Source organism: Microtus ochrogaster, chromosome 8, assembly GCF_000317375.1.
Source record: "Microtus ochrogaster isolate Prairie Vole_2 chromosome 8, MicOch1.0, whole genome shotgun sequence".
NCBI classification, from domain to species: Eukaryota; Metazoa; Chordata; class Mammalia; order Rodentia; family Cricetidae; genus Microtus; species Microtus ochrogaster.
Window position 1 is genome coordinate 70,529,776 of NC_022015.1, and position 15,059 is coordinate 70,544,834.

General features: G+C 36.6%; 1 protein-coding gene across 3 annotated transcripts in view; it reads right to left on the minus strand.

The window, feature by feature from the left end:
• The window catches only part of Hpse2 (heparanase 2 (inactive)), a 627,972-nt gene that overhangs the window by 210,225 nt on the left and 402,688 nt on the right, over nucleotides 1–15,059 (minus strand). For all 3 annotated transcript variants that reach the window (XM_005352317.3, XM_005352316.3, XM_005352315.3), the window contains one exon: nucleotides 8,387–8,558. In XM_005352317.3, coding sequence (XP_005352374.1) covers nucleotides 8,387–8,558 — 172 coding nt within the window. The remainder of the gene's footprint in view (nucleotides 1–8,386; nucleotides 8,559–15,059) is intronic.

Here is a 15,059-nt window from a genome sequence, read left to right on the forward strand (position 1 = left end):
ACTGCACACACACATACAGACACATGCACATATGGCATACAGACATTACTCACACATAGACACAACAGACATATACACATAGGGATAGAAACAGAGACACAGGGACAAGCAAATTCACAAGACAGCCTTCACACAGGCACACATTCAGGCTCATGCAAGACAGAGGACGGAAGACACATGGGGTATGAAACAGAACATTCAAATCTGGACTCCCTAGCTGAATGATTCCAAGGTGGAAGTGTTTTTATTTCTTTCTTTAATGTGACACTGAGGCATTATTGGTGGCTTGGAGTTAATCACTAGTGCAAATAATCCATGTAATTATTAAGCTTAATTTAAGAAAGAATATATTTAATTTTAAAATATTTTTATTTATTCCAATTACATATTTTTATAAAAATGTTTTTAATTTATAAATACAATGTCTCACTGTACATATCTTGATATACATGTAAGAGTATTAAATTATAGACATTTTAAGTATTGATCATGAATTATAATTTATCTTAGATTAATTGTTTATTTATATTTTTTATTTTAGTTTTTGTATGTTATTGGTTTCTTATGCCTGTGGTCTTTGACTATCTATTCACATTTAAAATGATATTGTAATATTTTTCCAGATCACAGGTACAGAGTTAAATATTAAATAAACCAATGTTTACAATAAATAATTTTTTGACTGGAATTTCTATTGTGTCTGCATAGCATTTTGATCAACATAGACAAAGCAATTATAGTAAATTTCTCAAGCAAGAAAAATGCATTGCCTGGTAAAAGAAAACTAATGAATTAAACATAAATTGTTAACACATAGATGGTGCATAGAAGTTTATGGACAAAGAACAGATGAAACTGATACAACCCTAGAGAACAATTCTTCAGCTAAAGCCATGTCTAGAACTATCCAGGTCTCGACTGAGGACATGAGGACAATAAAACAAATATTTTATTAAGTATTTCCCATTTTCCAAGAGACTTGTAACTCCCTGATAATACGAACACAAGGATCCTATCTCTAATCCATTTCCTCTTCTATAGGAGAGGTAATCTTATATATTCCTATTTTAAAGAGATTAAAAGCTTGCATGGTTCTATGTCATTAAAGCTAATAAGTAACATTATTATTATTTATAAAATCATGTTTTACTCAAAAAGCATCAAAATCTCAATCCATGAATTCTTTTTATCTGATACATATTTGGTATGTAGACAGATACTATATTAGTTTCATCTGTTCTTCTACTATAACTTCTATGTACCGTCTATGTGATGACAATTTATATTTCATTCATATATAAGTGCTTATTGGAAAAAGCACATATATATATTATTCCTAGCTTCTAAGGGTATAAAGAAGCAATATCTAGATCACAGTTCATGGCCTATTTGGGAGGCAAATATGTAAACAAACACATTATGATCAATTTGATAAATGCTGGAGCAGAAAAATAAAATGTGATGCAAGGCCAGGGGACCACTGAAATCTGACCTGAGTATGCCGGGGAAGATCTGGGAATCAAGAGGGGAAAACTGACCTTCCAAACAATTACATAGAACAAAAAGATGCACAAGTCAAACGGCGTGTGGCATTTCCCCAAATCTATAATACTTTGGCATACTTGAAGGTAGTGAGCGTAATGGAACACAGCAGTTTACTAGATTGGAATTTATGAAGACAGAGACACTAAAGGCTAAGAGTCAGCGTATCTGGAAAACTTATGACTTCAAGCAAAACTGAATTGACTAGATGTCACACTTAAAAATGACTCAAAAATCCACGTGGGGGTATTATTAGAGTCTGAGAACAGCTACAAATAGATTGTTAAAAAAGAAAAAATGATACAATCTATACAGACAAATGAAGATGGGATATGAATGATGCTAAGAAGTTCAAAATAGAATGCTCAATAGCAACCTGAATATGTGCTCAAGGAATACCGAATCTAAAACAGCACCATCTCAATACTTGGATGTCCATAACATGTGCGTTTATGTCTGGATCTCCAGTTTTAATCCGTTGATCAATATGTCTTTATGTCAGTGTTGTTTCTATTATTATAACCCTGTAGTACAACTTTAAATCTGAGTGGTGATAGCTCAAGCAGTGCTTTTATTATCAAGTATTGTTTTAGCTACTAATGTGTTTTTGTGTTTTCATATGAAGTTTAATATCATTTAATATTTTTATATTTAACAATTTTATTAATAATACTATTATTATACTAACAATTGTGTTGGAGTTTTGATTTGTATCACATTGAGTCTATAGACTATTTTTGGTAATTTCATTATATTAATCTGACCAATCTAAGAGCATGAGACATCTTTGCATCTTATGGTGTCTTCTTCAGTTTCTTTCTTCAAGCTTTTATTATACAAGTTTTTCATCTGGTTGGTTAGAGTTATCCTAAGATATTTTCTGAGGCTATTGTGAAAGGTACTGCTTCCATGATTTCTATTTCAGTATGTTTGTCATTTGTATATAGGAAGGCTACTGATTTTTGTGTGCCGATTTTGTATTCTGCTACTTTGCTGAATGAGTTTATCAGTTGTAGGAGTTTTCTGGTGGAGTCCGTATGTAGTCTTTCATATATATGTTGGGGGAGGTTGCTCATTCAATGGCAATAAAACATATTCACATCATACATCACCTCCCACATCATATATACAACAATATAAACTGATAATATCTGATTCCATCATTTCCTATCTGTATCCCCCTTGATCTCCTATAGTTGTCTTATTGCTCTAGATAAGATCTCAAGCACTATATTAAAGAGGTATGGAGAAAGTGAATGTCATGGTATTGTTCCTGGTTTTAGTGAAAATGCTTTGAGTATCCATACATTTTGAATGATGTTGCTGTAAATTGTCTTTATTGTGTGAGGTATTTCCCTTGTATCCCTATTTTCTCCAGGATTATCATGAAAGGGTGTTGGGTTTGTCAAAGACATTTACTGCATCTAATAAGATGATCAAGTGTCTTTTGTTTTTCAGTCGGTTTTTATGATGGGCTACATTTACTTATGTATGTATGTTGAACCATCTCTGCATCTCTGGAATGAGCCAACTTGGACATGGTGGTTACTTTTTCTCATGTGTTCTTCAATTCAGTTTGTAAGTATTTTATTGAGAATTTTCCATTTATATTCAAATGGGATATTGGTCTATAATTTTCTTTTTGTTGTTGGGTCTTTGTGTGGTTTTGGTATCAGGGAAATATTAATTTCATAAAAAAATCTAGGAAATGTTTCTTCAGTTCCTGTTTGTGGAATAAGTTGAATATTTGTGTTATTTCTTCTTTAAAGTCTGGTAGAGTGATATACTGAATCCATCTGGCCCTGAGTTTACTTTAATCAGAGGACTTTAATTACTGCTTCTATTTCACCAGGGGTTATGAATTTGCTTGAATTGTTTATTTAATTTTGATTTATGTCAGATCATAATATCAATAAATTCATCCATTTCTTTTACATTTTCCTTATTTTAAAGTATGTTCTTATGATTCTCTGAAGTTCCTCAGTGTCTGTTGTAATGTCTCTCTTTTCATCTTAAATTTTATTAATTTTGGTCTTCTCTCTGTGTCTTCTGGTTAATTTGGCTAAATGTTTGCCAATATTGTTGATGTTCTCAAAAGGAAACATCTCAATTTTATTGATTCTTATACTGTTTGTTAATTTCACTTCATTGATTTCAGTCCTGAGATTTATTATTTCTTTATATTTACTCTTTGTAGGTATTAGTTATCTTGTAAAATAAGATAAATAAAGAATGGCCTGGAATGAAGGCAAAATGGTTATTGTACTGTTAATCAAATTTGGGATAAAAGAAATAAAGACAGGGCTGGGGATATCGCTCAGTGTGTAAAGCACTTGCTTAGCAAGCATGCGGACCTGAGCTTGGGTTCCCATCATGGACATAAAATCTGGGCCCTGAAACATCGGTGCTGGGTAAGGTACAGAGACAGGCAGATTCTAGAGTTTCACTGGCCATTCAGTCTACCTAAACGGCAACCACTATTTTCAGCAACCAACAAAAGATCTTCTTTCAAAATTAAAACAAACATAACCAACAATTGGGGAGAGCAAAAAGGGAAGAGATCAGATGCTGACTACTGGCTTCCTCATGCTCATTCATACTTGAGCACAACCCCTCACACATAGGACCATACATGTATACATCCTCCCATCTCTTTCTCATACACACACAAAAAAAACCTTAAATAAATAGAGAAATATATAAATAAGAGAAACAAGACAACGTTAAGAGTTGGAGAATATTCAGCTGTTCTTGAATTCAAATATAAACAAGCATGCAACATGATCCTGCATTAATTTAAACAAAGTTAATTAATAATACTGTCAATACTTATTGCTGTGTGGTATAACATCACTGTGTTACAGTGATATACCACTGTTTTTCACCTAGTGAAAACATTCTGAAAAGAAGTTTGGCAGCAAATATAAAGTAATAAAAATTAATATATATTTTTGATCCAGATACCCAACTTTTTGGATACAGCCCAAGGATACTATTCAAAATAAAAATTTAAAAATCTATTTGTATAAAGATATTTATAGTTGTGCTACATAACAAGCAAAAACTGGAAAGAGGCCAAATGTTCACTAGAGGAAGGATGCTTAGTTAGACTTTGGCTCATTAATGCAATGGATATTTATTTTTACTAAGAATGACAATTATGAGAAGTATGCAGAAATAAGGGCTATATGAAGCAATGTATAAAAATTCAGTGCTCAAAATGATGTCTCTACCATGATCACATATATGTAACACTGTACTATGTAATATGGTACGTGTATAACCAAGAAAGTTGGGAAAGGCTATGAGCTGCTAATTTACAGTGCTGATGTGTTTGCTCTGTTGGTTAAGCTTCTGGGATATTTCTTTCACACACCTATATTAAGAAAATTAAATCCTTATTTTGTCACATAAAAGAAAAATATTCATTTATATTTTTCTTCGTCCTAAATGGATTTTTCTGGTTTTTGTTTGTTTTTTGTTCAACTTCAAGTTTAGACTTCAAGTTGCCACCCCCAAACCCTAGCCACATGCTTTGTTCATCAGACTTTCTGTTGCTGTGGCCAACACTCGAGAGAAACACAGTAAGAGAGAGAGGGTTTATTTGGGCTCATGGTTTCAGGCCATGGCTGGCTGATTTTGTTATGTATGATGTAAACCAGAACACCATGGTGGCTGGGAAGCAGAGAAACAGGAAAGGCCAGGGCAAGCTATATCTCCTCAGAACAACCTTCCACTGTCCATGACCCAATTCCTCTAGCTAGACCTTACTTCTTAATGACTCTAACACTTGCTTAGACAGTGCCACCCTCCAGAAACCAAGCCTTCAACACATGAGCCTGTGAGGGACACTTCATAGTCAAATAACAGCACACACTCGTCTCTCTCACCACTGTGTGAAGTTTCTCAGTTCTTTCCTAATACACTACCTTGCATGCACTCACGTCTTAGCATGCACACAAACTCAACATCTAATCACACGTACTATAGTGAGAACAGGGTCTCCTCATAAATATAACTTTTTAAACCTCTCAATGCAAATAGTTGTTTCTTATATTATCATGGGAGAATTGTCCTCTGCAGACGGTCAACAATTTTGCTTTTCATTTCTTCCCTTTAAAGGATGTCTTAACTTGGCTGTATTCCCTTTTTCTGGGTATAACTTAACCCAGAAACCTGTTCTGCTCTATTCTGCATTAAAGGAAGGAACAGCCACCTTCCTTAATGACACAACACCCTTCAGTTGTCTTTGGGTTTCTTCACAGTAAATGTTATTCTAAGTATTCTTGCCCACATTATTGCTGGCTGTCTCTCATCTCCCACTCTGCAAGCCACTGCAACCCAGCTTCAGCCGTCCTCTCCTGAGCTGTCTCTTGAGGCATTAGCAACTGACATGCGGCCAAATCCAGAAAACACCTTTCTGTCATCCTGTTAGTTAGAAGCCTCTGTCTTTATTCTATTTTCTTCATGTGCCTGATTCTTCTTACACCTTACTTCTGCAGGTTCTTCAGGCTATCACCTATGCCTTTCTTTTCTTTTTGTATGCTAACTTATCTTCTCCATTCCCATGATTTTCAATTTCACCTTTGTGCTAAAAACTTCTCAAATGAATAGATATCTCTAACAGAGAACCTGATCTCTTCGCACTTATTAAATGATATTCTTGACATCTATATTTAGTTTCATAGCACTAAAACGACGTCTCATTGTATTCTCAGAACTACTTAGTCAGAAGGACTCCTGTCTCTGTTTAAGCACATGGCACCATCCACTCTCTACTATCACATCATTGTATGTTTTACAATGTACAACCCTATCCCATAGGTTCTTCTTCCAGCTGCCTGCCACCACTCTACTCCAGGCCTCCACTACTTCCTCCCTGAATTGCTGAAGCAACCCTATCATCAGTTTTCCTGATTTCTCTCTAATCTATTTCCCACAGTATACCCAACATCCTTTTCATATAATAGTTTCCCTCCCCAGCTTAAAACATCCTATGTTACCCTGAATGCAATTAGAAGGAACAGCGAGTCCTTCCTTTTGCCTACACACCCTGATAGAACACACTTGCTCTTCCTTACTTCTCTGACACTCCAGACAGCCCAGCCAGCTTTCAATTTCAGGGTCTCTGTATGGTTTTCATTTTAAAACTGTATAAACAAAAATAACCACTGATACTGTTCACTTCTTCACTTCTCATGCTGTGCAGTCAACCCATCATTCTTTATATACGCCTTTCAAGGAAATGTTTTCATGACATTCCTAATTCAATCAAGCCACATCTCTTGGTATAACCATGTACCTACTTCATACTGTTCTGGTTTTACATTTCTTGTTAATGTCTATGTCTCTCCCAACTTAGTGAACAGCTTGGGATGGCAAAGAATGTATCTGTTTTGTTTAATATTATCTCAGTTGCTAGCATGTTACTTAGAACATAGTTGTTGCTCAAGAAATAACTTTAGAAGAATAAACAACTGATATCATTCCATACTATTAGAATGACAATGTAAATCATATGGAGACACATTAATCATTAAAGTATAGATTAAAAGGATAGAGAAATTAAATTTTTATTATGAACTTGTGAAATATGAATAAGTACATTGTGACTGATCTTTATACACAAAGTATAACAGGAAAAATAAAAGCCACCTCTTCATCTCTGTCCTGCTCCTCATCACACACATGCAAAGAGAAATGTCAAAGTTCAGGGAAAGCATGCAAAAGGAAGGCCTAGCTAGTGAGTAGGGACTAAGGCCATGCACTTTTTCAACAAAAAGGAAGTAAATTGCCCTTGAGCAAGAAAAGGGGAGATGGAAAGAAGAAGAGATTAAGAAAGGTAGTTTAGGTAAAAATTCAATGATTTATATGGAAAAATGCCTAATATTCAACTTCACCTTTCTGGTGTTGTTATTATATAAATCCCTCTGCCTTCCCTAGACCTTAAGTAAAGCCTGCTGTGTTCACAAGCTCATGTCAACACTAGGTAATCAGAAATGGAAGGAGTAACTATTCAGGAGACACCGTTTCCTTTCTTTTCATCTCTGTTTATGCTTGCAGGACATTTATTTCTCTAACTGCTTGCTGTACACATGTCATTGTAAATGGTCTTACTAACTTTGAACTGGAGGGATAACTATTCCTGTTTAGACTACATACCACATATAACACGTGAATCTCCCCACCTCATTGCTCTTATACTTGTTCCAGTTACATTTTCATTTTGAGCCTTGATTCAACATATTAAGCCTCCCCTACTCCACTGTGGTTCCCTCTGATTGCAATACTTGCTGGCAACAAGTTCATGGTCAGGCATTTCTTCCAACCCTATATAACTAGACCAGATCTGAATGGGCATATCCATTATTCAGTTTGAGGCCAGTCGGCTGAAAGAACTGAGTTAGAGAACATTTCACATTATTCTTTGCACCAACGCACAAAAAATGTTTGTCAGGTCAGTTAAAATTAAGCAAGTGATAACAATAGTACAGAGTGATGTCTGCTACTGAAGTATTAGTTTGGTTCTATTTTTATTTGTAAATATTTGTAATGTTTTCCAATCTTTTAAATATATGAAATTATTCAATTAACTCCTATATTAAATGATTTTGTTTGTAAATAAGGCATTCTGTTCAAGCCACTTAGAGATATGCCTCCTCCCACCCCTGACTCTAGGAGCCCTCCAGATGACTGCTTTGTTTGTTGAAGAATTCCTTTTGGGTAGTTTGAGAAAGCCTCTCTTTTCTTCTTAAATATGAAAATAGCCAGAATAAACACAAGTACTTCATTTCATTATATTTAACAAGCAATACTGTAAGGATAGCTAAATAATCTGACCTACCCATCTAGGAGAGCAATGACGTTCTTCCTGGGCCGTCCAATATTAGGGCCATACAAGCTGGCTCTGGAGTATATCCGGATGGGTTGTAGCAGCCTCTTCAGCTGGATGTAATCCTTTCCCAACTGGCTACCATTTACTGCCCGGCCATGCATGCTCCGATAGTTATTTGGCTCTAGATTAAAAACAGACATAAATTAGAATGGAGAAGAGTGAGATTCTGCCAGCCCTTTCCTTTGCATAGAACTGTGCCTTTTTCTTGCTAGCATGAATAAAATAACAAAAGGAGGACATAGTTTTCTTAAGGAATACAGAAGCTGTCATGTTAGCAGTGCCAACTTGATGTTTCATTCATTCCAAACTTATCTTCATAAAACTGACCCAAATCACAAAAGAGACCATACTTATTTTAGTGATACTTTGTAATGAGTGGTAGTCACTAGAGTAACATCTCCCCAAATTTGTGCACCAGAACTTGATGAGCTTATTTGGAAATAGGGTCATTGAAGATTTAATGTTACTATGTAGTCACAGCATTAGGGTGGGCCTTACATCTAATAACTGCTGTTTGCAATACAAAGGAAAAGGACCTTCAGATACTCAGACAGGGGACAAAAGGCTGTGTGACAACAAACACAAAGCCTGGAGGGATGCTACTGTGCTAAAGAAGTCTGGCAGTTCCAGCAGCTAGGAGAGAGGAATGGAACATATTCTCCTTCAGAGCTTCCAGAAGAAAGCAACCATCCTGATGTTTTGATTTCAGACTTGTGGCTTCATAAACAGTAAGAGAAAACTTGCTTCTTTTGTTTTAAGTCATAGTAATTTGTTATTGCAAAGCCTAGGAAACTAGTACAAATGGTAAGAAGGGTTACCTTTATAAGTAGAATTATTGCACACAAATTTAAGAAAAACACCCTTGCTATTCACTAGTAACAAAGTAGCTGAGTGAAATCATTTCCAGCAAACCACTTTCCCTGAGGTTAGAACTGCAAGGATATGAAAGGGTTAAAAATCAGCAGCTCTTAAGAGTTAGAGGGAGTTAAACTTGAGATTCCCCAAAGCCATTATCTCAGATAGTTTGAAGCTGTGATTTATGTCGAGACAAGGCATAGATTATCAGACTCACATGAAATTTTAAGAGAAATTTGGGGGAATAAGACAGCCACAGTGAAAACTAATAATCTCTTTTATATACCCTTTAATACTGAAGGCTGCATATTCGGGGGGAATTGTAGAGAACTTTAGCTATCTGCATATTCCCACATGAATATGGACCCTAGGGCTCTCACAGGGGAGACACAGAATGGCACGTTAATACCCAAGTATTTACTGTTTCCCATTCATCAGCATATCTACTGGCCTGGCCTTAATGTCTCAAGTTTAGTAAGCACATTTCTGATCAATTACTGGCTTATCATTAAGTTGTATCAATGTGAAGGCAACCCCTAGAAAGTTGACCTGAAAAACATCTTTAAAAAATTAATGAAAAAAACAAACATTTAATGTGTGTTGATGCTTTGTTTGTGTGTATGTCTGTATACCAAGGGTACGCGGTGCCCTCAGAGGCCAAAAGAGGTTGTCAGATCCCCGGGACTGGAGTTACAAAAGGTTATGATACGCTCTGTCGGTGCCAGGAATTGGAGTTGGAGCCTCTGGAAGAGCAGATAATATTCTTGACCACTGAGCCACCTTTTCAGTCCCTAAGGGATTAAGTTTTTAAATTGGAAATATAAGTAAGTACCTGATGCAAGAGTAAAAGACTAGAGCATTAGTCCTGGTAAGTTAAAAACCAAACAAAAAGTAATAAACTCAACCTCTGGGATGGACAACTAAAATTTCTGAATTCCTCTAATATATTATCTAAAATGAATTACTTTCAAGATCAAAATTATGAGGTACAGAAAGAAAATAGGAAAGTGTTAACATACATAAGAAAAGAAAAAGAACAGTCAATAGTGTCTCTTTGAAGCCTTTAACATTAGATTATTTGGCATATAAGACACTATAAAAAGAATCAAATGGAAACTCCTGAACTGAAATGACGCAGTGCATATAAAAAACAAAAAAAATATTTAATATTGAGTTTTAAATCAGCAACAAAAGAGCTAAGAAGAGAGTGAGATGATAAACCCCAAATTCTGGGAAACACTACACTAAAACAATGTTTCTGTGTTAATCTGTATTCAGATTAGTGCTGTTTGAAAACAGATGGTAATGAGTTAAGTCATCATAAATTTTATGTGACCTTGTGCACATCTGTATAATCAAACAGTTACTGATAAATTAAATTTAGGGACTGGAGACATGGCTCTGTGATTATGAGCACTGGCTGGCTACTCTGCTGCAAATGGAGACTGCACTTTTGTTTTCTGGCCACCCTGACCCAAATAATCACACAGAAACTATAGTAATTACAACACTGTTTGGCCAATGGTTCAGGCACATTCCTAACTAGCTCTTACATCTTAAATTAACCCATTTCAACTAATCTATGCACTTCCACGAGGCTGTGGCTTACTGGTAAGGTTCTACCTTCTTTCTCCTTTGGCAGCTGCATGGTGTCTCCCTGACTCTACCTTCTTTCTCCCTGCATTCAGTTTAGTTTTTTCATCTAGCTCTATTATATTCTGCCATAGGCTGAAGTAGCTTCTTTATTAACCAATGATAATAAAACATATTCATAACATACAGAGGGGAATCCCATATCACTCTGGTTTTACAGAGGATCTGAATTTGGTTACCAACACCCACATGGCAGCTATTTATCTTTAATATCAATTTCAGGGTATCTCATTCCCTTTTATGACCTCCATGCACATACATGCAGGCAGAGTACCCATACACATAAAATAAAAATAGCAAATACATCTTATTGCAAGAAAGAAGGTAACTTTAATTTTTTGGTACACAAAAGTTTACCAGTTGTTAAAGATGAAAACATATTATACACTAAAGAGATATATAGACATGTTTATTTTAAATAAAGAATTAAACCATAGGGATGGAGAGACATAAGAGCCAGTTAAGGGTACTGGCTGATCTTTAGGAGGATCAGAGATCATTTCCCAGCATGTACACAGTTGTAACTCCAGCCACAAGGGACCTGATACCATTTTCTGGCCTTCTTGGGCAATATGCTCACATAGTACACAGACATATTTTCTGGTAAAGCACCTAATATACACCAACAAATAAATATTAAATCTTGGATGAATATTAGATCCTGAAGAACATAAGTATCTTCCATGTTTTCAGAGTTGATTGATACTCTGAATATATAATCATTAATATTTCCAACACTTCTTTGTGAATAAATAAAAGTACAAAATGACTTGTAAAAAGTAGAAAAATTGTGCTTGGACCCATTTCAGAAAATTATTAAAAATTCTGTCCTAATCCCAAGCAAAATTAACTTAATAATTTTTGAAAATGAAACTCAAGTTAGCATTCAAATACCAGCTTTCAAAACCAAACTTTCTGACATAATCCAATCTGGAAACAATATTAATTTGCTATTTTAATACTGAGAAGTAATGTCACAAACATTAGAAATCTTTGTTCTCCATAATTATTATATACATTTTTTTGTAAGAGCTGAAAACTGTATTTAGGAAGAAATTCATAATTCACAGCAGTTTCAAATGTCACAAAATATTAGAAATCTTTGCTCTCCATAATTATTATATACATTTTTTTGTAAGAGCTGAAAACTGTATTTAGGAAGAAATCTGAGATGAGGTGTGACAGGCAGCATTCAGGGTGCCCAAGACAAAGGCAAATACAGTTCAAAGCATATGCAGTATGTGCTCAGAGCCAAGTCACGTGCTGCAGCACAGCTGAGTGCTACCAGAAATGCCCTAGTCTAGAACATTTGATTTTTGTGACAGTTTTATCTGTCAACTTGACACTATCTAGAATCACCCTGGATTGGGTAGGCCTGTGGCACCTTCACTGGGGATTGTCTTGACAGTAGCAACTGAAGTGGGAAGATCCAATCCACTCTGGATGGTACCACTTCTAGGTTGTGGGTCATTACACCCCTCCCCCAAGACTCAGGGATCTATGTAGAAGAGGAGGCAGAAGGATTGTAAGAGCTAGATGTAGTAATGACTCCAAGGAAACAGAACTTGCAGACCAAAAGGACTCATGTACCTATGAACTCATAGAGACTGTGGCAGCACTCATAGGACCTGCACAGCTTCAAGCCAGGCAGGATCTCAGGACTGAGAAGGACAAGTGGATGTGGGGTAGCATCTATAATGAAGAAATCTACAGCAAAGGAAAACCATCAGTTTATTCCAGTGGAATGTTATGGAGTATATCAACCACACTTCAGGGCAGGACCCATGGAGGAGTTGGCTTACACAAACAAGCTCCATGTTTTGGTTTGAGTTTTGTGAGCTTTTTGTTTCTCGTTGTTTTTTTTTTTTCTGCCTTTTCATTTGTTGGTTTGTTTAATGTTTGTTTTTGTAAAGTTTCGTGGGAACATGGAGGAAGATAGAATATGAAGTTGAGTGGTTAGGGAGGATCTAGGAGAAGTTGGAGGAGAGTAAAACAGGCTCAAATTTGTGTATAAAAATTCTTTTGATTAAAAAAATAGAAAAAAATGAAAAAGGAGACTAGGAAGATGCCTAAGTGAGTAAGCACACTTACTTAGCAAGTAAGCAAGAAGACCTGAGTTTAAATCCCTCTCTCCAAGAGGATAACTATATGTTTTTCCTTGGGTTCACCTTCTTATTTGGCTTCTTTAGGTTCACCAATTGTAGACTCCGTGACCCTTATTTATGGCTAGAAACCAATTATGAGTGAGTACATCCCATGTTCATCTTTTTGGGTCTGGGTTACCTCACTCAGGATAGTGTTTTCTATTCCCATCCATTTGCATGCAAAATTTGAGAAGTCCTTGTTCTTTACCGCAGTGTAGTACTCTAGTGTGTATCCTCTTGGCTATGGGAAGTAGACAAAATTGCTGGGGAGAAAAGTGGGATCTTGGGGGTGGGTTGGGTTGGGGGTAAGGGGAGATGGGGAGAGAAAAGTGAGAAGGGGAGGATGGGGGAACTTGGGGAAACAGGATGATTGGGATAAAGGAAAGCTGGATAGGGGAGCAGGGAAGCACAATTCTTAGTTAAGGGAGCCACCTTAGGGTTGGCAAGAGACTTGAACCTAGAGTGGCTCCCAGGAGCCCAAGGCGATGTCCCCAGTTAGTTCCTTGGGCAGCTGAGGATAGGGAACCTGAAATGACCCTATCCTATAGCAATACTGACGAATATCTTGCATATCACCATAGAACCTTCATCTGGTGATGGATGGAGATAGAGACAGAGACCCACACTGGAGTACTGGACTGAGCTCCCAAGGTCCCAATGAGGAGCGGAAGGAGGGAGAAGATGTGCAAGGAAGTCAGGACCTTGAGGGGTGCACCCACCCACCGAGACAGTGGGGCTGATCTATTGGGAGCTCACCAAGGCCAGCTGGTCTATGACTGAAAAAGCATGGGATAAAACCGGACTCTCTGAACATGGCGAACAATGAGGGCTGATGAGAAGCCAAGGACAATGGCACAGGGTTTTGATCCTACTTCATGTTCTCCCTTTGTGGGAGCCTAGCCAGTTTGGATGTTCACCTTCCTAGACATGGACGGAGAGGGGAGGACCTTGGACTTTCCACAGGGCAGGGAACCCTGACTGCTCTTTGGACTGGAGAGGCAGGGGGAGAGGAGTGGGGGGGAAGGGGAGAAGGGTGGGAGGAGGGGGAGGGAAATGGGAGGCTGGGAGGAGGGGGAAACTTTTTTTTCAATTTTCTCAATAAAAATAAAAAAATAAAAAAAAATAAATCCCTCTCTCCTATATAATAAGCAGAGGCTCTACATGCCTGTACCCAGTATTGTAGGGTGAAGGCAAGTTGAACTGAGAGACTGCTGGCCACCCAGTCTAGCAGAAAAAAGGCAAGCTTCTGGTCCAGTGAACACCCTATCACAAAGCAATAAGATGGACAGAAATTGAGGACGGTACTTGATATGCTCTTGTCTTCCTGTTTACACACACACACACACACACGAAATCTTACCAAAATGACCACTTAAACCTGCACAAGGACATGCCAAAGTAGACAAGGGGAGACTATGCAGCTTAAACTCTAAACAAAAGGAGTACAAACAACTAAAGAATGCTGAGTGGGAGAAACAGTTTTCTCTGGGAAACAGCATACCAATTAGTTTTCCAGTAACAAATGATCAGCCCTGATAACACACATAAAGTAATATTATACAGACTAAGCAGGTTATGTTTAGGGATACATATGTATATAAATATACGCATATACATGTAACATCAATTGATTAATTTTAGAAAGAGAGCAAGACAAGGCAAGTGGGAAAGCTGGAGGAAGTAAAGGGAAAGTAGAAATGATGTAATTATGTTATAATCTCTAAAATTAAAAGAAGTAATTAAAATGAGAAAAAAATCAATGAATGAAAAAGTTGATTGACATTCCTTTAGGTAGACTAAAGAAGGAAGCATAAAAATCATTGACTAACAAAATGAATAATGATCGATCATAAGGGACCTCAAATAGTTAAACTGGAAAGGTTATTACCTTGGGGAAATGATTTTGACAGTGAATTGAGGAAACAGACTCAAGAAAAAACACAATTTTTTTTTAAATTTTTTAAATTTAT